The sequence below is a fragment of the Tamandua tetradactyla genome, chromosome 7, assembly GCF_023851605.1.
Source record: "Tamandua tetradactyla isolate mTamTet1 chromosome 7, mTamTet1.pri, whole genome shotgun sequence".
In the NCBI taxonomy this organism is placed as follows: Eukaryota; Metazoa; Chordata; class Mammalia; order Pilosa; family Myrmecophagidae; genus Tamandua; species Tamandua tetradactyla.
The window spans coordinates 169,659,106-169,682,678 of record NC_135333.1 but is presented as its reverse complement, the minus strand read 5'-3'; the positions used below and the strand labels follow the sequence as shown (position 1 = coordinate 169,682,678).

At 37.1% G+C, this 23,573-nt stretch overlaps 1 protein-coding gene across 6 annotated transcripts in view; it reads left to right on the top strand.

Annotated features, from left to right (window-relative positions):
• The window catches only part of LOC143642843 (ankyrin repeat and sterile alpha motif domain-containing protein 1B-like), an 887,705-nt gene that overhangs the window by 158,381 nt on the left and 705,751 nt on the right, over positions 1-23,573 (top strand). For all 6 annotated transcript variants that reach the window (XM_077111726.1, XM_077111725.1, XM_077111727.1 and 3 more), the window contains exons 2-3: positions 14,074-14,154; positions 21,589-21,745. In XM_077111726.1, the coding sequence (XP_076967841.1) occupies positions 14,074-14,154; positions 21,589-21,745 (238 nt within the window). The remainder of the gene's footprint in view (positions 1-14,073; positions 14,155-21,588; positions 21,746-23,573) is intronic.

Here is a 23,573-nt window from a genome sequence, read left to right as displayed (position 1 = left end):
AGGGAGATGATCTGATTACAGTTTCAAACATACAGTATTGAGTAGGGATTATCCTGGCTTTACGAAATGGGATTTTGATTAAAACATGGCTTTTCTAGGGGGTAGACATCCTTTCAAACCAGCGCACAACCCATTGAATTTAGGTAGGAGATTTGTATACATATCTTTGATTAGTTGTTCCAAATTCTGTGTCTCCTCTGGTGTTTTAATTTGGCCATTTGGTTTGACCATAGCTGCCTGCATTTTCATGTGCTTTGTGATTTTCTGTTGGTTTGAGGCATTTGATTATCTTGATAAAGTTATTTTGAAAGTTAATTTTCCTCACTTGTCTATGGTTTTGTATTTGCTTGGGCTTGCATTGATGACTTTTCTTGTTCTTGGTTTCTCAGTAATTCCCTAACAGACCAAGGCTTGAATGTCATGTAGAAGATGTAATTCTACTTGAAGATCTGTTGAGAGCTAGGCAGATTGGCAATTTGCCAGGCTGTACTTTCTGTTTCTTCCCAGCATATGGTGCTCTTGGGTCCCTCTTCCCCTCAGGCCTTTTTTCCCCAACTGTGGTGGCTGGCTGAGCAAGGTGGAGACCTGGTGCAGTTCCAGCCAGGTCCACAGGTTGTAGTGTGTGCTGAGCACCACCATCCTTGGGGTTGAGGGGTGGGCAGTGTACGCCTTAGCAGAGAATCCACTTGTGGGCTCGATGGGTCTAGTGGTCCCCAGGCTCCCACTTGGAAGGACCTTGGGCTATGGGACTGGGTATTTCAACTGCCCCTGCCCTCAGCTAGCCTAGAATTCCTCACAGTGGGGCTCGGCTCATGTCCTCAGCTGGGCCTCTCCCTCCTTACATGCCTGAGGGCTCTGGGCCTCCATGGGGAAGAGAAAGCAGTAGCAGGACCAAGTGAGTATCCTTCACTGGCCAATTGTCAGACTGGCTCCACTCTGCATTTTCCCCACCAACAAAAAAAAAGAAGGAACTCTCTCCTCAGTCTCTGCCTAAACCAGACATCCACAGTGGCCTGCCTCAGGGGTGGGGGCAGGCCCTGCATACTGGCTGGAGGGTCTCTGTGTAGTAGGCTAAGAGGTCTCTTAGCCTCTGGGTTCCCTACGGGAGTTCCCAGCTGCAAATCTGAGAGGGAAGACCTCTGAGCTGGATGCGGAGGCTGGCTGGAGTGTATGATACCCTGCGCCTTCAGAACCCACTCCTTCCTGCATGCTGCCACTTACCCAAGGTGGAGTCACAACCAAGCACACTCACCCTATTTTCTCTGTCCCAGATTCTCAGCTTTTTCACTCAGGACCTCCCTATGTAGTGTAGTAGTCCCCTCTGGTCACTCACACCCTGAAACCACTGTCCTGGTCATTTTCCTGTCACTTCTTTAGTTGTTCCATGGAGCAGGGTAAACTCAGCCTACCCTATTCCACCATTTACCCAGACATCCTCAATTACTTCTGAATATGATTCCTCTTAAGTGGAATTGGTAGGTAAGAAGCTTGTGCACTATTATTGCCTTACAGAAAATTTGCATCAATTTACATTTTCACCACCAATTTATTATATTGCCCTTTTCTCTGCACCTCATTAATTACTGGATATTACTGACTTCTTTGCCAATTTGATAAAAATAGATAGTGGTATATATATTTTCTCTTTCTCTGATTGCCAATGAGGTTGACATGTTTTGATATAAGTATTCACCAGTGCTTGTTTGATGTAGCAGGTATTTATTGGGCACGTGCATCATTGCCAGGCATGACTTAGAGTGATGGCGCTGCAATCTCACAGGGAGCAACCTGCACTATTACATCAGTGCTGATAGGTCTCATAACTACAGAATGATGAGCGGTTGCTATTTTTGAATAAGCAGACATGGAGTGGCCCTGAAAAGAGGTGACATTTGTGCAGAAAGGTCAAAGAGGGAAAAAGCTTTGTAGGCAGAGAGAATAACAAGTGCAAAAGCAGTAAGTTGAGCACATACTTGTGTCTTAAAGGAACGATAATAGACCTGTGTGATTGGAATATGGCATAAGTGAGAAGAGAGTGGAAAATGAGGTCTGAGAAGCCAAGAAGCGATTACATGGGATTTAATTTTGCTAAGTGCTATGAAGTAAGGAGTTAAACTTCTTTTCCAAAAAATAATTAAAATACATATTTTTCAGGACAGTTTATTGAATGCATTTTCCTTTTCTTCCTTCTTTTAAACATCATCTTTATCTGACACTAAATTCTTATATGTATTGCTGATCTGTTTCCGGAGGTTCTGTTATATTCATTGACTTTTCTTTCTCTTTTCTAGTACTAGAATGATATTTTTTGGTATTATAGTCTTACAATATCCTTTAATAATTGGTGGTACACAGATCCCATTATTGCTTCTTCTTGTTTCACAGATTTTCTTTGCCTTAAGGTTCTTCTGAATGTAGTTCAGAGCTTCCAGTCAGGTTTTACCTAAAATAAATCCCATTGACATTTTTACTGGAAGTGCTTTGAATCGATATATTGATTTAGGGAGAATCCACATATTTATAGTTTTTGTTTTTGGTTGTATCACTTATTTTATTATAAGAAAATAGCAAGATTAATAACAGTTACTGGGAATCACTGTGCTATGGACACTATACACAGTACTTACAATTCTGTTTATTTTTTATTTAATGATATTACAAGCTCTTTGGAAGAAGAAAGTTTATCTTACTGATTTTTGTATTTCTTGGACCTGTTATATTTTCTTGCATATAAGTAAGAGTTTGGTGTGTTATGTTAATAATTGAGGGTTGCAGATTGAAGTGGAAGTAATGGCTGTGAATAATTTCTCTTCATTCTAAATAACCCAAATAATGAAGAGTTGATGGTATTACTGGAATTGAAAGAGGAAAGATTTAAGTTAAGAGAATAGCACTTCTTAAGTGCTTAATAGCACTTAAGATCTATGTCTTAAGAATGTCACTTACCTGTTTAATTGAAATTTAGAAGACCGTATCATACTGCCTTTAGTTATTTCTTCTTTAAGTTTTTAATTTTATCAAAGTTACATGACCACTTCTACTTTGAAAATTAATGTCTTTCTGTTCTGGGAATTTTAAATACATTATTTATTTTCTTGTTTTTCTCCTGTTTCCTGTTTTCACTTCATAGAACCTCATAATATTCAGTGTTGGGACTATTGGATAGGTGTTGTACTTTTCTTATATATTCTCTTCTATTTTTCATATCATTACTGTTTTGTTTTCTGAAATATCTCCTCAACTTTATTTTTAACCCTTCTATTGATTTTTAAACTTATGCTGTCATCACAGAAGAAAATTTATCTCTAAATTTTCTTGCATGCATTGTTTTCTCTTAGTTTGAGAAGATATTAATGATGCTGTTTTTGAAAATTTCTTCCCCCTACATAATCCAAGTTTCTTTCTTCATTACTTTGTTTCTAAAATTTTTTATTTGTTTTAACTTCTTCAATATTAGACTTTCCTCAGATGAACTGGTAAATCCTTGGTTATCTGCTCGTATTTGAGAGTGGAGCTTTCAATAGTATTGGATGTTTTGAGTTTATGATGTTGGACTCCATCAATTATGGGTGTAACGGATCTGATTTGTATCAGCTTGTGAGATCCAGTTGTTAATGTCTACACACAGAAAAAGACTGCTGGAATTTTTATTATATTGCATTGACTCTAAAGATCAATTTTGTGGAAAATTGATTTATCAGTGTTGAGTGTTCCGATTCATGAACATGGAATGTCTCACCGTTTATTTATGCCTTCTTTCATTTATCTCAGCAATATTTAAAAAAAACATTTTTTGTTATAAAATATGATATACATACAGAAAAGTAATAAATTTCAAAATACAGTTTAACAGGTAGTTATGGGGCAAATTTCAAGGTATAGTGTGTGTAACAGTTCCATAATTTCAGGTATTTCCTTCTGACTGTTCTAACACTAGAAACTAAAAAGAAATATCTGTATAGTGATTCAGTAGTCATAATCATTTGTTGAATCCTAACTTCTCAGTTAGTACTCCTCCCTCTCATTTGATTATTCTCTCAGTCTTCAGGGAAAATTTGGGCAATGACTGTTCTGGCTTCTTCATGCCGAAAAGGGGTGTCAACGTTATGGGGTAGGGTGATGCAACTGGTTGATGTTCTGGGAGAGATGGGTGCTTCCAAGTTTCAGGGCTTATTTGGTACAGGAACAACGTGGAGAGTTTAATTTTCTGGAAAATAAACCTAGTAAGTAAAACTTTCGTAGAATTTTAGAGTTCTGAGTTTTTCAGGATTTTCAGGAGTACTGTGGTAGGGGCTTGGCATGCTGTGGTAGTTGGCAATATATAGCTGAAGCTTGCATATGAGTAACCTCCACAGTGACCTCTTGACTCTATTTGAAATCTCTTATACATGTAAGCCTTATTTTGCTGCATTTCTTTCCCCACTTTGGGTCAGGAAAGCATTGTCGTACCACAGTGCCAGGGCCAGGCTTTCCCTGGGAGTCATGTCCCATGTTGCCAGGGAAACTTACATCCATGAAAGTTTCATCCTATGTAGGGGGGAAGGGTAAGGAGTTTACTTGCAGTGTTGACCTTAGAGAGAGGCCACATCAATCTCAGCAATATTTTGTAGCTGATAGTGTGCAGGCTTGTGTATCTTTTGTCAAATTTATTCTTTAGCATTTCACAATTGTTATGCTACTCTAAATGGTATTGCTTTTCAAACTTCATTTTCTGTATGCTAACAAAGAACAGTCAGAAAATGGACATATAAAATATTGCTTTCATTTTTCTGGAAGGGTTTTTGTAGAATTGGTATGATTTCTTCCTTAACTATTTGGTAGAATTCCCCGGTGAAACTGTGGAGCCCAGAATGTTTGACTTTTTTTTTAAGGGAGGGAGATGCTTTTAACTACAAACTCAAGTTCGAGGTCCTTAATAGATTTAGCGCTCTACAACTTATCGGTTTCTTTTTGAGTGAATTTTGGTAGTTTGCGTCTTTCAAGAAACTTTTCCATTTCATCTAAGTTTTCTAATTTATTGTATAAAATTAGTCATAATATTCTATTGCTATACTTTTAATATCTGTAGAATATGTAATGACATTACCTCTCTCATTCCTATATTAACAATTTGTGTCTTTTTTCCCCCATGAACAGTTTGGCTAGAGGCCTATCAATTTAGCAGAAATTTTTTTTTTATTTTTTATTTTTTTTTATTAACGGAAAGAAAAAAAAAACAGAAATTAACACAACATTTAGAAATCATACCGTTCTACATATGCACTCAGTAATTCTTAACATCATCACATAGATGCATGATCATTGTTTCTTAGTACATTTGCATCAGTTTAGAGGAACTAGCAACACAACAGAAAAAGATATAAAATGTTAATATAAAGAAAAGAAATAAAAGTAGTAATAATAGTAAAAAACAACAACAAACAAATCAACAAGCAAACAAAAACAAAAAAAACCCTATAGCTCAGATGCAGCTTCATTCAGTGTTTTAACATGATTACTTTACAATTAGGTATTATTGTGCTGTCCATTTTTGAGTTTTTGTATCTAGTCCTGTTGCACAGTCTGTATCCCTTCAGCTTCAATTACCCATTGTCTTACCCTGTTTCTAACTCCTGCTGAACTCTGTTACCAATGACGTATTTCAAGTTTATTCTCGAATGTCCGTTCACATCAGTGGGACCATACAGTATTTGTCCTTTAGTTTTTGGCTGGATTCACTCAGCATAATATTCTCTAGGTCCATCCATGTTATTACATGGTTCATAAGTTTATCTTGTCTTAAAGCTGCATAATATTCCATCGTATGTATATACCACAGTTTGTTTAGCCACTCTTCTGTTGATGGAGATTTTGGCTGTTTCCATCTCTTTGCAATTGTAAATAACGCTGCTATAAACATTGGTGTGCAAATGTCCGTTTGTGTCTTTGCCCTTAAGTCCTTTGAGTAGATACCTAGCAATGGTATTGCTGGGTCGTATGGCAATTCTATATTCAGCTTTTTGAGGAACCGCCAAACTGCCTTCCACAGTGGTTGCACCCTTTGACATTCCCACCAACAGTGGATAAGTGTGCCTCTTTCTCCACATCCTCTCCAGCACTTGTCATTTTCTGTTTTGTTGATAATGGCCATTCTGGTGGGTGTGAGATGATATCTCATTGTGGTTTTGATTTGCATTTCTCTAATGGCCAGGGACATTGAGCATCTCTTCATGTGCCTCTTGGCCATCCGTATTTCTTCTTCTGGTAGGTGTCTGTTCAAGTCTTTTTCCCATTTTGTAATTGGGTTGGCTGTCTTTTTGTTGTTGAGTTGAACAATCTCTTTATAAATTCTGGATACTAGACCTTTATCTGATATGTCGTTTCCAAATATTGTCTCCCATTGTGTAGGCTGTCTTTCTACTTTCTTGATGAAGTTCTTTGATGCACAAAAGTGTTTAATTTTGAGGAGCTCCCATTTATTTCTTTCTTTCTTCAGTGCTCTTGCTTTAGGTTTAAGGTCCATAAAACCGCCTCCAGTTGTAAGATTCATAAGATATCTCCCTACATTTTCCTCTAACTGTTTTATGGTCTTAGACCTAATGTTTAGATCTTTGATCCGTTTTGAGTTAATTTTTGTGTAAGGTGTGAGATACGGGTCTTCTTTCATTCTGTTACTTATGGATATCCAGTTCTCTAGGCACCATTTATTGAAGAGACTGTTCTGTCCCAGGTGAGTTGGCTTGACTGCCTTATCAAAGATCAAATGTCCATAGATGAGAGGGTCTATATCTGAGCACTCTATTCGATTCCATTGGTTGATATATCTATCTTTATGCCAATACCATGCTGTTTTGACCACTGTGGCTTCATAATATGCCTTAAAGTCCGGCATCGCTAGACCTCCAACTTCGTTTTTTTTCCTCAAGATGTTTTTAGCAATTCGGGGCACCCTGCCCTTCCAGATAAATTTGCTTATTGGTTTTTCTAATTCTGAAAAATAAGTTGTTGGGATTTTGATTGGTATTGCATTGAATCTGTAGATGAGTTTAGGAAGGATTGACATTTTAATTATATTTAGTCTTCCAATCCATGAACACGGTATGCCCTTCCATCTATTTAGGTCTTCTGTGATTTCTTTTAGCAGTTTTTTGTAGTTTTCTTTATATAGGTTTTTTGTCTCTTTGGTTAAATTTATTCCTAGGTATTTTATTCTTTTAGTTGCGATTGTAAATGGGATTCGTTTCTTGATTTCCGCCTCAGCTTGTTCATTACTAGTGTATAGAAAAGCTACAGATTTTTGAATGTTGATCTTGTAGCCTGCTACTTTGCTGTACTCATTTATTAGCTCTAGTAATTTTGTTGTGGATTTTTCTGGGTTTTCTACGTATAGTATCATATCGTCTGCAAACAGTGATAGTTTTACTTCTTCCTTTCCAATTTTGATGCCTTGTATTTCTTTTTCTTGCCTAATTGCTCTGGCTAGAACTTCCAACACAATGTTGAATAATAGTGGTGATAGTGGGCATCCTTGTCTTGTTCCTGATCTTAGGGGGAAAGTTTTCAATTTTTCCCCATTGAGGATGATATTAGCTGTGGGTTTTTCATATATTCCCTCTATCATTTTAAGGAAGTTCCCTTGTATTCCTATCTTTTGAAGTGTTTTCAGCAGGAAAGGATGTTGAATCTTGTCAAATGCCTTCTCTGCATCAATTGAGATGATCATGTGATTTTTCTGCTTTGATTTGTTGATATGGTGTATTACATTGATTGATTTTCTTATGTTGAACCATCCTTGCATACCTGGGATGAATCCTACTTGGTCATGATGTATAATTCTTTTAATGTGTTGTTGGATACGATTTGCTAGAATTTTATTGAGGATTTTTGCATCTGTATTCATTAGAGAGATTGGTCTGTAGTTTTCTTTTTTTGTAATATCTTTGCCTGGTTTTGGTATGAGGGTGATGTTGGCTTCATAGAATGAATTAGGTAGTTTTCCCTCCACTTCGATTATGTTGAAGAGTTTGAGGAGAGTAGGTACTAATTCTTTCTGGAATGTTTGATAGAATTCACATGTGAAGCCGTCTGGTCCTGGACTTTTCTTTTTAGGGAGCTTTTGAATAACTAATTCAATCTCTTTACTTGTGATTGGTTTGTTGAGGTCGTCTATTTCTTCTTGAGTCAAAGCTGGTTGTTCATGTCTTTCCAGGAACCTGTCCATTTCATCTAAATTGTTGTATTTATTAGCGTAAAGTTGTTCATAGTATCCTGTTATTACCTCCTTTATTTCTGTGAGGTCAGTAGTTATGTCTCCTCTTCCATTTCTAATCTTATTTATTTGCATCCTCTCTCTTCTTCTTTTTGTCAATCTTGCTAAGGGCCCATCAATCTTGTTGATTTTCTCATAGAACCAACTTCTGGTCTTATTGATTTTCTCTATTGTTTTCATGTTTTCAATTTCATTTATTTCTGCTCTAATCTTTGTTATTTCTTTCCTTTTGCTTGCTTTGGGATTAGTTTGCTGTTCTTCCTCCAGTTCTTCCAAGTGGACAGTTAATTCCTGCATTTTTGCCTTTTCTTCTTTTCTGATAAAGGCATTTAGGGCAATAAATTTCCCTCTTAGCACTGCCTTTGCTGCGTCCCATAAGTTTTGATATGTTGTGTCTTCATTTTCATTTGCCTCTAGGTATTTACTAATTTCTCTTGCAATTTCTTCTTTGACCCACTTGTTGTTTAAGAGTGTGTTGTTGAGCCTCCATGTATTTATGAATATTCTGGCATTCCGCCTATTATTGATTTCCAACTTCATTCCTTTATGATCCGAGAAAGTGTTGTGTATGATTTCAATCTTTTTAAATTTGTTAAGACTTGCTTTGTGACCCAGCATATGGTCTATCTTTGAGAATGATCCATGAGCACTTGAAAAAAAGGTGTATCCTGCTGTTGTGGGATGTAATGTCCTATAAATGTCTGTTAAGTCAAGCTCATTTATAGTAATATTCAGGTTCTCTATTTCTTTATTGATCCTCTGTCTAGATGAGAGGATCCATCTGTCTATTGATGAGAGTGGTGAATTGAAGTCTCCAACTATTATGGTATATGTGTCTATTTCCCTTTTCAGTGTTTGCAGTGTATTCCTCACGTATTTTGGGGCATTCTGGTTCGGTGCGTAAATATTTATGATTGCTATGTCTTCTTGCTTAATTGTTCCTTTTAATAGTATATAGTGTCCTTCTTTGTGTCTTTTAACTGTTTTACATTTGAAGTCTAGTTTGTTGGATATTAGTATAGCCACTCCTGCTCTTTTCTGGTTGTTATTTGCATGAAATATCTTTTCCCAACCTTTCAGTTTCAACCTATATTTATCTTTGGGTCTAAGATGTGTTTCCTGTAGACAGCATATAGAAGGATCCTGTTTTTTAATCCATTCTGCCAGTCTATGTCTTTTGATTGGGGAATTCTGTCCATTAACATTTAGAGTTATTACTGTTTGGATAATATTTTCCTCTACCATTTTGCCTTTTGTATTATATATATCATATCTGACTTTCCTTCTTTCTACACTTTTCTCCATGCCTCTCTCTTCTGTCTTTTTGTATCTGACTCTAGTGCTTCCTTTAGTATTTCTTGCAGAGCTGGTCTCTTGGTCACAAATTCTCTCAGTGACTTTTTGTCTGAGAATGTTTTAATTTCTCCCTCATTTTTGAAGGACAATTTTGCTGGATATAGGAGTCTTGGCTGGCAGTTTTTCTCTTTTAGTAACTTAAATATATCATCCCACTGTCTTCTAGCTTCCATGGTTTCTGCTGAGAAATCTACACATAGTCTTATTGGGTTTCCCTTGTATGTTACAGATTGTTTTTCTCTCGCTGCTTTCAAGATCCTCTCTTTGTCTTTGACCTCTGACATTCTAACTAGTAAGTGTCTTGGGGAACGCCTATTTGTGTCTAATCTCTTTGGGGTGCGCTGCACTTCTTGGATCTGTAATTTTAGGTCTTTCATAAGAGTTGGGAAATTTTCAGTGATAATTTCTTGCGTTAGTTTTTCTCCTCCTTTTCCCTTCTCTTCTCCTTCTGGGACACCCACTACACGTATATTTGTACGGTTCACATTGTCCTTGAGTTCCCTGATACCTTGTTCAAATTTTTCCATTCTTTTCCAGATAGTTTCTGTTTCTTTTTGGAATTCAGATGTTTCATCCTCCAAATCACTAATTCTATCTTCTGTCTCTTTAAATCTGTCATTGTAGGTATCCATTGTTTTTTCCATCTTTTCTACTTTATCTTTCACTTCCATAAGTTCTGTGATTTGTTTTTTCAGTTTTTCTATTTCTTCTTTATGTTCAGCCCATGTCTTCTTCATGTCCTCCCTCAATTTATCGATTTCGTTTTTGAAGAGGTTTTCCATTTCTGTTCATATATTCAGCATTAGTTGTTTCAGCTCCTGTATCTCATTTGAACTATTGGTTTGTTCCTTTGACTGTGCCATATCTTCAATTTTCCTGGCGTGATCCGTTATATTTTCTGGCGTCTGCACATTTAGTCAGATTTCCCTGGGTGTTCGACCCCACAGGTTGAAAGATTTTTCTGTGCAATCTCTGGGTTCTGTTTTTCTTATCCTGCCCAGTAGGTGGCGCTCGTGGCACACGTTTGTCTACGGGTTCCACCAGTGAAAGTTGCTGTGGGTCCTTTAACTCTGGAAAATTCTCGCCGTAGGGGAAGTTCGGCAGCCGAAGCGTCTTGGAAGAATGCCAGCCGGCCTGGGGTTCCGAATGCGGGGAGGGTCGCCGGCCGCCGCAGCACGGGAGAGTTGCTGGCTGAATTAGCTAGTCGGCCCGGGGCGCCAAGCATGGCGGGAGGGCGCCAGCTGTTGCAGCCCAGGAGAGTGCACTGTTCCCAGCCAGACGGGGGAGTCACGTGTTTGGAAGGGATCCCCCGGTCACTGTTCTCCGCAGTCTGGGGATTTCTGACCCAACTATCTCAGTTGGTCCGGGGGGCCTCGCGTGGTGGGGGCACCAGCCGCCGCGGCCTAAGGGGACCGCCTGTCCAATTCTACCAGCTGGCCTGGGAAGGTGGAAGGGAGGGACTCCGGTCGCTTGCCGTCCCACCCAGGAAAGCCCGTGCCCCTTGGTGATCTCACCGGAGCTGGTTCTCCCAGATAGTCAGCCATTCCAGGATGGGGTGCGCCGTCCCTTTGATCTCCCTCGTGGCTCCGGGAGCTGCTCTGTATTATCTCCACTCCCCCAGTAGCTGTTCTGGAGGAGGAAAGGTGAGGGCGGCAAGGCTGTCGAGGCTGGTAGCGGAGGAGCCGGTGAAGTCAGGGGAAGAGGGCACCGTGGTGATTGGAGAGCCGCTGGAGCAGGAGGGGTAAGAGGGGGGAGAAGGAGGGCGGGCGGGTTGGCTGCTGCGGGGCGTGGGCGCCGCGCGGCGGGCCGGCGGAGAAAGAGGGGGGAGAAGGAGGGCGGGCGGGTCGGCTGCTGCGGGGCGTCGCAGAAATTTTTAAAGAAGCAACTTTTGATTTCATTGTTCTTTTTTCTACTTTATGCTATTTTCTGTTTCATTGATTTCTGATCTGTACTATTTCCTTTCTTCTGTTTATTTGGAGATTTATTTGCTCTTCTTTTTCTGTTTCTTAATGTGGAAGCTGAAGTCAATTTGGTACCTATCTTCTCATCTAAAATTGTCATTTCATGCTATAAATTTCCCTTTGGGCATTGCTTTAGCTGCATCCCCAGAATTATGGTGTACTGTATTTTCTTTCTCTTCAGTTTAAAATACTTTCTGATTTCCTTTTTGACATCTTCTTTGACTTATATGTTACTTAGTTTTCAATATTTAGGGGTTTCCAGATACCTTTATATTATTGATTTCTAGTTTAATTCCATTGTAGTGAGAGAACATATTTTGTATGATTTGAACTCTTTAATGTATTGAGACTTGTTTTATGACCCTCAATGTGATACATCTCGGTAAATGTCTTGTGTTCACTTGAAAGTAATGTATATTCTGGTATCATAGGGTGGAGTATTTTATGTGTCCCGATTAGGTCAAGTTGTTGATAGGATTGCTCAAATCTTACATATCCTTGCTGATTTTATTTCTACTTGTTCCCAAGTTATTGAGAGAGGGAGCTGAAATATCCAATATAATTGTTGATATGTCTGTTTCTCTTTGCACTTCTATTAAGTTTTCTTCATAAATTTTGATGCTCTGTTATTAAATGCAAAACTTGTTACATTGTTATATCCTCTGGATAAATTGATGCATTTGTTATTATGAAATGACTCTCTCACATCCCTTGTCATAGCCTTTATTCTGAAATCTGGTTTGCCCAATATTAACATAGCCACTTAGTTTTCTTTTGAGGAGTGTTACCATGTTATATATTTTTCCATCCTTTTACTTTTAACCTATTTGCATCTCTGTATTTACAGTGGGTTTCTTATAGTGAGAATGTAGTTGGGTGATCTTGCTCCATGTTCAGATTTGTTACTGAGATGTTAAATTCGAATGACCTCCCTCTTATAGATTTGGATATCAGCCACTCCTGTGGTTTTAGCTTCTATTTAATAATTGGTTTTAACAATTTGTTGAACTGTGTTCTAACACGTATACTACATGTTAGTACTGTGTTCTAGACTGCTCTAACAACTTTATAGACATGACTCATTTGATCCTCACATCACCACCATAAAGCAGTTCTGTTATTAGCATCTCCATTTTACAGATGTGAGATTTAAGTTCAGAAAGGTTAAATATCTCACCCAGGGCTTTACCCCCAGCAAGTAATGAAGTCGAATTTTGAACTCAAGCAGTCTAACTTGAGAGCCATGCTTTCAACTATTGTATATTTATATAGCCTTCTGGAAATCCCTTATTTGTACGTAAATATGCCAGATACTTAAAATTCAGTGTCTTCACATCTGAAGTTGTTGTTTACCCTCTTTCTGCAGTGCCGTCCCATCACATTTCTTTCTCTTTTCCATTTCCCATGTTAGTGTCATCATCTTCCCTCCAGTGATCTAGGCTTGAAATCTGAACCATTCTGAACTCCTCCTCTGTTCCTCTCCCTCCATTTGACCCTGCATCGTACTGATTCTTTCTTTTAATCAGCTCTCAAGTCTGTGCATTCAACTCATTTTCACTGACTTTCTTACTTTAAGTCTGTGGTGATATCTTACCCAGAATAGTTTGTTAGTCTCGTCTCAGAGATCCCAGTATGATCCCTGGTACCTGAATTATCTTACTTCTTTTTTGTTCTTGAAAAGGATCTGGACTTAGGATTTTGTGCTTTCAGTTCCTGGCTTAATATATGAATTACAGTTGGTATACTGTACATATTTTGGGAATACATGAATTAGTTTACCATTGGGTATTAGCTTGGATAGCTTTAATAACATCATAAACATCAGATAGTCATTTTTGGTCAGCTTTTGGGGAGGTATCATGCAATGCCTGATTTTTCAAAAACTGAAAAGAGTTTTTTAAACTGTAGTGATGAAGGATAAAATTGGCCCTTTTAAATTGTTACGTGTTATTTCCAGAATATATTGTGTAGTAAAACCCATGATAATTTGGTTAATTGTTGGAATCTTCTTATGGTTCATAGCAGTCCAGATCAATTACATTTTCAAGGTTGAATTACTGATTACATTTTCCTGGTAGCAGTAGAAGAGCAAGAAGAGTTTACATTCTTTCCATAATGCAAAAGTATTTTATGACTTAAATCACTGCCAGCTCAGAATGTGTGTGTTAAAACGGAAGAGGCAAGTCTTGTAAATCCTTATGCTTTGGTAGAGAGTATACCGGCTGAGTGTAAGTACTTCTAGTATATACATAATAATAGAAAGTAATAGTGCATTTTTGGATCTAAATTTTATTGCATGTAAGTGGGCATGCATTCCCTAGTAACTTCCTTACCAAATTCTCTTAATCTAACGGATGAGGTTACTGTTCTGAGGGAATGCATGAAAGATGACAGTCGTTTTCTCCGTGACTTAAGTTTTCATATGCGACATGCTGCTGACTTCATGCTTTTGTTTTCCAGAGCACGCTTCTGCTCCCCGTTAACTGTGCGCTTATGCTTTATTTGCAGCATCTGGCGAGGCCCCAACGTGAACTGCACAGACAGTTCGGGCTACACTGCTTTACACCACGCAGCCTTAAATGGACATAAGTAAGTGCAGTTCTGGTACCCTTGTTATGGGGGATGTAGTTGTTTACCTCTGGCGATGACTGTCTCATATCACCATGAGCCCACTGGGCTTGGATGAACTTGGAGAGGCCGAGAGTTCAGCTCAGGAGAAGGGCTGCTGAGGACAGCTGCGTGTGGCTGTAAACTAAGACACGCTCGAAAAGGGTCCCATGTCCTACAGATCCATGATGGGGCAGACCCACGCTGGTCATTGTGTAGCGTTGGGGAGAGGAGGGATGGCGCCACTGAACAGCAATCCCCTCCCTTTTGTGGTATATCCCTATTTCCATCCAGCTTGGGAATATTCACGAGGAGTGAAATCTTGATAGATTTCTGCTGTGATAATCCATAGAAACTTATATGAACCATTTCACAATCATTCAAATGTAGCCAGAATGCTTTCTCTTTTTCACCCATGATGGTCTACCTGCTTTTAAACTTCTCAGCTCCAAATACTTTTAAACGGTAGAATTATGTCTCAAGGAAGGTGATGGTGTGCAGTTTGGAGAGGGAAAGAATGTGTCCCCATACCACCACCTTATTTCCCGTGGTTCGGCTAGGTCATCCTGATTTAGAGGTGCAATCTGAGTGTGAAGATTCAGGTGAACCTGCCACTCCTCCTGTACCTCGCCCTCCCTTCTCAATATGTGTTTTTTTCTTCGCTTGGTTGAGCCACGTTAGTCTTCCAGATTGGAAGGGGGAGATACATAGGAAGAATTCCTTCCATTTCATTTCCCTTCCTTTTTACAGTTGTGGTAACCCACCTCAGTTTTCTTTTATTCTGCAAATGGAGATACAAGGGACACAGTGATACTTGACCACATTTTATGACCCTAAAGCTCTAACTGCAAGAAATTTGTTTTTATTGTTGTCATTTGTCTGTCACCGTGGCATTTTTTCCCTTAAAATTCACTGCAAAAACCTAACAATAACATTCTGTTTGGAGAATCATCCTAATTACACGAAATATTATAAACTTAAAGTTTCGTTATTTGGATTCTTAGCATTGGAATTCTCTAATTACATTTCTTTTGATTTGGCTCCTGTTCTGCACTGTATTACCTTATGTCATTCAGTTTACAGCTGTTTATTGGCTAATCCCTACCGCCTGCATCTTTCCGAGGGGAAAGGTGGTATTTATTCTTCTTTGTACATGGGTCATCAGGCACGAAGCCAAATAAAATTAGTTGAAGTATACGATGCTGATGGCTTCTTTGGCCAAATTAATTGTGGATTTTAGGACAATAATTAATTGTCCTACCATATTTCTTAGTCCCAGTTTCGTAGATGAACTCTGTCACATCTCATGGGGAGACTGTCTCCAGCCTGACCACTTGAGCTGTCCCACTTTTCTTAGACTTTCTCAGGTTGGCACGGGAGGCACGTCTCAAAATAATGTTGTCCAAAAATTGATCAGTATTCTTTTACATTCCGCCTTGATTTTCAGATTCCCTTGTGCCCATTCCATAATTTTCAGTTCCTATTGGCCGTGTAAAATATGAGGATGATTTAAGTGAATTTAAGTAATACTTAACATTCTCATGAAGCGACGAGGAATTTGTTACATCTCCTTGAAGATCCCTTTTATTGCAGATATTTTCTAAGAACTATGTATCTCTGCTTTTATATATCTCTTATTTGAAGGTCTAATTTATCTTTTCTTTTTGACATTGTCTAGTAAGATTTTACTTCGGGTCAACATATATAGGCATTAGGAAAAAGCAGTAGGATTCTAATGCTCTCTCTGGTAGTATGTGATCTGGAGAAATTTAATAACTTCCTTAGGTTCAGTGTATTGAACACAGTGGCTGGGTGTTCTCCATTTTTTCTAATTATAACAGTGACACACTGTTTTGCTATTATTTGCAGCTCAGTTATGCCCTAGAATGCTACAATTTTGAAATTTGAATTTTCATGTGGAACATAAGAGTTCTTGATTTTGCATGTCTAAATTGCTCATGGGCTTTTAAAATGAGAGATTATTTATTCATCTCCCCCATGTCTTTTATTTTGTAGATGGGAAAACATAATGACCACTTAGAGATCAGAGTGGCGCTGAGTCTAGAGCCCGAGTAGTCTAGTGCCAGTACTCCCAGTTCTCTCCCTTGGTGGCTGTGTGCCCAGCGATTTCTTGAAGTCTTGCTGACTTTTCATCACATTATGTATTTCTGGGTTACCTCCCATTGTCATTAAATAGTGTATTCCCTGAGAATGCTGATTTTAATGCTTTTATTAAAATATTAATTCATTATAACTTATTATTTAATATTTATTTATATTGATCATTTATTTAATATAATTTATTAAAATTTATTGTAATGAATAATGATTTTAATGATTTTTTCTTCTTTGCCTGTGCTTTTCTCACATAGTGTAGGCAATTAATAATTGATCATGTTATGTTCTTTCTGAACAAGCCTTAGCAGTCAGCACAGAAACCTGTCATTTCCATGTTTGCGGCAATTGTTGCTTGTATTCATCCACTCTCTTTTATTTCCAAAAACATGATTTCTAGACTTGAGTTCATGGTACTGTAGGGCTGGAAGTAATGGTACAAGAACTGTAGTTCATTTTTTGGCTTTGAGCACAGGTTTTTTTCCCCCTAACACCCCCTCCAACCCCCATCTATTCTAAGGCCGTTGTATTGTTAAACCTGATTCCTGTTATTTTGCATGCTTTCTTGAGAGCCTTGCTTATCAATGCTAGTTAATCCGTATACAGAGCAGAACTTTACATGTGAAATACACTTTTTCAGAGTGAACATCTCATCTCTACCTACCCATGTCATGTATGGAAGATCAGAAATCTCCCTTCATGTGACAGGAAAAACAAAAGGTCCTTGAATCAAATCCGCTGGTAATGATTGTAAATAAATGACTTCAATAAGCAGGCTTGAGACCTTGGGTTTTGGGTCTGTTTTTCTTTTTCAAAATATGGAGGATATATTGTCTCTCTCAGGCATCTGCTACAGATTTGTATCCTTTAATTCTCTTCTGGATAGTAGTTGGTGTTTTCTTCCTTCCCTCCTCCCTCCCTTCATTCTTTCTTTCTCTCCTTCCCTCCTTTTCTCCTGCCCTCCCTTCCTCTTTCTTTCTTTCCTTTGCATTATTCTTTAAACCTTTCTTTCCAACTTCCTTCTTTTCTTTTTTAAAAAAATCTTATCTTTTCCCTGTAAAGCATCACTGAACCTGTATATTCATATTTAATTTTAAGTCTCTTTCTCTGCTAAGCAAATTGCCCCTTTTTTTTCTTAAGTTATAAAATGATACTCTTACATGCTGTTTAGAAGGATGTCATCACGAAATATATAATGTATCTTTGAGATATGCATATTCGTTGATATGTGTGGGCTTAAAATATTTTCTGTTCTTGCTTCTCACTCTTTAAATGTTTAATACTTGAATCCAAGACCCCGTTTTCGTAATCCACATTGGACCCTGAATCCGGAAGTAAACTGCTTATGCTCTGGATTTCCTCTTTCTCAGGCTTTCTAAGGAAGGAGGGAAAGCTCTTCTAAGAGCTCATAGACTCTAGTCCAGGAAGTTACACTTTGAGTTACCTAGAAATAGCTTTGGTTTGATTGTTTCTTTCTGGATAACTATATAACTTGTTGAAAGTTGCCTGTATGCTGCCTGTTATCTAGAAATCTATAAGAACAAATTCAGTACATAAGGAAGCTTCAGTTAAAAAAAGAAAAGTATTGTTCTAAAATCTTTTGACCGCATTTGCAAGCTTATTCCCATTGAAGAGAAGTAAAAGCTTCAAGAAAATATGAAACAAAAAACACCACACTGAATCTGAGAATTTCATTAGTTTGTAAATTTTCTGCCCATATGAGGTTGATTTACATTTGTTTCACTTATTTGGACTGCTGTCAAGCAAGGGAGGACACAAAAAATAAGAAAAATCTTCAGTTATAACTTACAGAGATTCTTGCTGAGGTAAACATTGAATCTTCCCAATTAATTTAATTGTCCTCAGAGCACTTATTGAGCTTTTTGAAAGACATTTTTTATAATAATCAGAAGTGTCTATCACAAAATGAATGCAACTTAGAGTAGCAAAGGCCAATACTTTAGAACTCCTTATTTTTACGTGCACTTACATATATTAGCCTCAAGTTGTAAAATATTAGTTATTTAAATTGAGTTATTATTAAATTTAATTTGATATTTGGCCTTGCTTCTGTGAAATGGAATTATTCTTCCTGTGATCCCATTAATCAGATTTCTTATTTGACATTTATTGAATATAAACATGAATATTACTTTATGTTAAGAAGTAGGGATGATTTCACTGTTTGCTGTTCTGCAAACCTTGGTCAACAAAATAACAATATTTCATGCTGGGTAACCAAATTCATCCAACATCTTCATTTGGTGATAAATCTGAATAAGATTTAAGACTCAAATTAAAAGTAATACTGAGTTAGGAGGATTCTAGTGTGAACTACTCTTCTATTTTAGACATTAGAGGAAGTACCTGAAATTTAGTTTGTTCCTGATGAACCTGGATGAAAAAGGCATTGCAAACATATTACCTATGGTATACATGGATTGTAGCATAAGAAAGATTAATTGCAATGTGACAGGCACTTTACATTTCACAAATGTTTTGAATTTCACATTAGAAATCAGAGCCCAGCCATTTTCAGAAGTCTGAATAAGATGTGAAACTCAACTTAAAAAAAAAAATAGTATTTAGATATTAGGCTCTTAGTGTTCACCAAAGGCAATTCCATAAATTTGCAGATTATTCTTTTCTGATTTAGATATTAGATGATGATAATGTTACATAATATGGATGATCAGTAAGTTAGTCAATTTGTAAAATATGCATATTTTCATTGTATCATCAATCTTCCTGGTAATAAAATATGAATGCATATTTCATACATTACTAGAAAATGCCAGCAAAAATTGAGCTAAAGAACAAATGAAATTCTAAATGGTTTGAGTGGGAATAAAAGGAAATAGGATTGATGATCCTATCAGTTGTTCCTCTTTACCCTTTGAAAGGGAATGCATTGTAGGAGACATTACAGAATATATTTTTTATTTGCTTAGACATTGAGAAATGAAATTGAAACACTCGTCACAATTTTCTTTCTCTGATAAATGAGTTTGGATAGGGCTTTCTGGGGATATGCTAAATTCTGCTGTTTAGACCCAGGTATTTAATTTGACCATGCAGCCATGAAATTTTTCACTTAAACAATTCACTAGAGTTATTCAGCTTTGCCACCACCTGCCTTGAGAATATCTTTCGATGTTATGTATTTTTACCATCGTGAAAAGGTCGTCCTCTCTGTTTGTCATTTAAGTCACACCACAATCCTTTGAGACTGGCAGCAAAATGTAATCTTGAAACTTTTTTTTCTTTTAAACAATAACTGGGAGAGAGAGAGGTTATTTGATTTGCCCAAAGTAACCAAGATAAGTAAATAGTGGAGAGTAGTAAGGGTTGGCACTTTTAAACGGGATCTTCTTAGCTGCTTTGTTACTCGTGGGAACGGAATTCGCGTTACTTCCCAGTAGTCAATCCCTGGTCTCAGAAGGGAAGATGCTGTACACCCACTGTTGCATGGAAGGCAGGTAAAAAAGGCTGAGATCTGAAAAACCTTCAGGTTTCCTTTGATTTTCAGATTCTCTCTCTCTTTTGTTCCGACAAATCACTCAAAGGTGATTGGTTGGAAGCATCTTTACTTATTAAGGATTTTAATTTGCCGCAAGTACGAATATTTGCATCGTGTCTTACTATTTGTTGAGTGGTTTTTCTTGTATGAGTTCATTTAATTTCTTTGACACTCCTGGGCAGTAGGCATTATTATCCAGCGCCCTCTACACAAGAGAAAAAGGAGGCTGAATAACTTTTCCAGGACCACAGACTAGACTCAGAGCTGGAATGCAAATCCACGCATCCTAAAATGAGATCTTATAAAATGATATTGAAGTTTTTAGACAGTAATTATAAAATGAGGTTTATCCTCATTTTCTTTGAAACTTCATCATTAGAAACTTTAGGAATGCTTGGAACTTTCTGAATATTTCTATAACACATTCTCAATTCTTTCATCTTTATTTCTTAGTATTTATCATTTATCAGCTAAGGCCATCACTGTTATTTTGTGCCACGTTGTGGGCAATGTTTCCCCCTTTATTTTAATTTTGTGCTGCATCATTTGTGTTATCTATTTTTCTCATGGTCTATTAGAGTGCTAACTCCCTACAACTTTTCTAACTTATTGCTTCCATTTATGTTTGATTTGATGAAATATTTAAATTTTAGCTCTTCCTGTTACATCTACCCTCCCCATTGGTGATGCATTGTATGTGCTAAGCAACTTTGAACATATTGTAATTGTATGTATTTATGTGTGCATGTAGGTACGTATGTGAGTATGTGTCTGTAGTCCATATATCTGCCTGCCTAGGATTTCATTTAGTGAGTTAATAGAATTTCTTTTAAAAAATGCATCCAAATAAAAATAGTTTTTTTTTAAAATTTAGAATTACTGTTTTTGATTGTTTGATACAAAGTTCAATGTAACATATACAAGTAACTACTGATTAATTTCTCCTGAGGTTGGATATTATGGTTCATGATTTTTATTTTGAGAATGTTGTGGGGATTGAGTATAAAATCCTATAGGTAGGGTATATGGAGAATGTGTTGGGGTTGAGTAGTGGTGGAACTTGTCTTCTTGAGGGAATTTCCCTCTTAAAATCATTTCTTAGGCTTGAAAGAGGAAGGTAAGGGAGAACAGAAGTAGGAAGAACATGGGTTCAAAGTACGTTGTGTGTCATAGCTAAAGAATCATTAAACTTCTTTTCAACTCTGAGCTTGTTAACAGCTAGCTTGTCAGAATCCCTTACCTATTGTGCCTTCTGCTTTGCTGCTTTCTCTTTATATTCGTCTTCAATTGCTTTCTCCAACTCTGTACAGGAATGGCATTCAGGATCCCTAAATGTCTCTTAGTAGTATGGTAATTTTTTTTTTTTTTTGTAAATGGGAGTTAGCTTTTAACTTCTTTTAAACTAAGTCTCAAAATGGGCTACCTGGAAAGATATCTTCCTTTAAAAAGTGGGAGGAGGCACCTTTAAGTGTATTTTCCTTAATATTTTCAGATAATAAGGTAAATTATACTCAAGTGAATTCTATAAAGTAGTTTCTTTGGTTAGTTAATGTTGATGTTAGTAAACCCCTGGTGGTGATTCTTTTCCAGGTAAGTAAACAACAAAGTTTTGAATAGATAAACTAGCAAACCCAATTTTGTTTTAGTGACTTGGATGATTACTCTGAAATTGCCAGCCAGCACCTGGTATATTTTCATAATTATCTGCTTAATAAAATCTTTGTTGTTCTGCTTATTTTCTCTTCTATTTTGTTCTGCTTTTTTGTTTTCTTCCTTTGTAGGGACATAGTTCTCAAACTACTTCAATATGAGGCATCAACAAATGTAGCAGACAACAAAGGTTATTTTCCTATTCACCTGGCTGCCTGGAAAGGAGATGTGGAAATCGTGAAGATTCTTATTCACCATGGACCATCACATTCCAGAGTCAATGAACAGGTGCCCTTGTCAAATGTTTGCTCATGTTATAATTTTTCTAGAGCTATGTGAAGGAAAGCCACATTGAACAATTGATTGTGTCTATCTTTACCCTACCAAAGACATTTTCACTAAATTTCCTAGTGGAGAAATTTGAAAAATTTGTAACATTGGCTTTGATGCATAGGCATTAAGTTCGGGCATTTGTAAAGCTATTTTGTTAACAAGAAAAATCCTACATGACGGAAGTGGTTGTGATATTTTTGCCTGCATCATCTAAGCATTCATTTTTATAGCTGCCAAATACTTAAAGATAAAACAGGATTCACATTTGCAATGTGAATTAGGTTTTCTTAATAAAAATTTAGATGCTAAAACAATAATCATTTACATAATGCTTTACTATTTACACAGCGCTTTCACAGTGTGTACAATTTTGTGAATCAAAATGCAAAATACAGCATTGCTTGTTACTTTTAAATTAAGAATTCCTGCCTGTGTATATATGTACATATACCAGGGAAGATAAGCATAGAACATAGCAGCAGTATGGTAATGACAGAGAAAGTCAAGATCTTTACAAATACAAGTTGAAGATGCCACATAATATCCAATATTATAATTACAAAAGAAATGTCGTTCTCAACATTCTAAATAAGGCCACTGATTCCAGAAAGTACAATATGGCCTCCTAATACAATGTGATAAACATGTTGAGCTCTGCGTGCCCCCTGCTGTTCCCATTTTGTAACACTGTGCATGAGAAGCAGCTTGCAGTCCAGCAGTTGAATTACAGCCTGGCATTGAGCTGTCGGTTGGCAGCTGTCCAATATCGATGCAAAAGTCCGTCACTCTAGGGCAGGCACGTCTAATAAGGTCCAATTAGCACATTGTTTATATGGGTAGAGACCTTGCAGGCCTTTGACTGAAATTCAGACTAAAAGATAAAACGTAGCAGTTGTAAACATTGAAGGGGAGAGGAAAGTAATTTCTACAAAATGCAGTTATTGCAAGGACTAATCAGGAAAAAAAAACATTTAATGAATCGAAAGTGTCTTATTAAAGGTAATCAATAAAATTTCCTATGCTTACGGTTTGCCAAAAATGCAGAATATTTTTAAGAGAATACGCTCATAAATTCAGTCTGTTTAAAAAGAGACTGATACGGCTATCTTTATTCTCCTATCATTCTGAAAGGAAATTTGTGAGAATGCTCTTTTGCTCCTCAGAAATCCAAAACTTAGATCCTTTATGGAATGAGCCATCTGGTGGTTATTTTTAAAACGGCCTGTAAAGCTGCAAAGCAGACCTGAAATAATAAAAAAGTAAACAAACCAAGGTTAAGGAAGAGGATGTTAGCTTTTGAAAGCAAAATGAATTTTGAAATACATGGAAATAAGATAAACACATAGTATTCATCTATATTTGAAAGATTTTTTGTGTATGTCTGTAAAGGTCTTTATTTTGCCACCATTTCCGAAAAATATTTCCTTGAGTATAGAATTCTAGGCTGATGGGATTAATCTTTTGATACTTTAAAGATACTACCCCATTGTCATTGCTTCTTTTGTTTCTGAGAAATGTTTTTTCCTCTGTGATTAACATGTCTTATTTCTCTGCCTGTTTTTATTTTTTTTTTACACTTTTTTTCTATTGTATAGTGTAACATATATACAAAGCAAAGAAATAAAAGCAATAGTTTTCAAAACACTCTTCAAAAACTGGTTACAGGATAGATCCCAGAGTTTGTCATGGGCTACAATACGATTCTTTAATATTTTTTCTTCTAGCTGCTCCAGAATATAGGAGGCTAGAGGGATTAAACACATTTTTATCATCACAATCGACT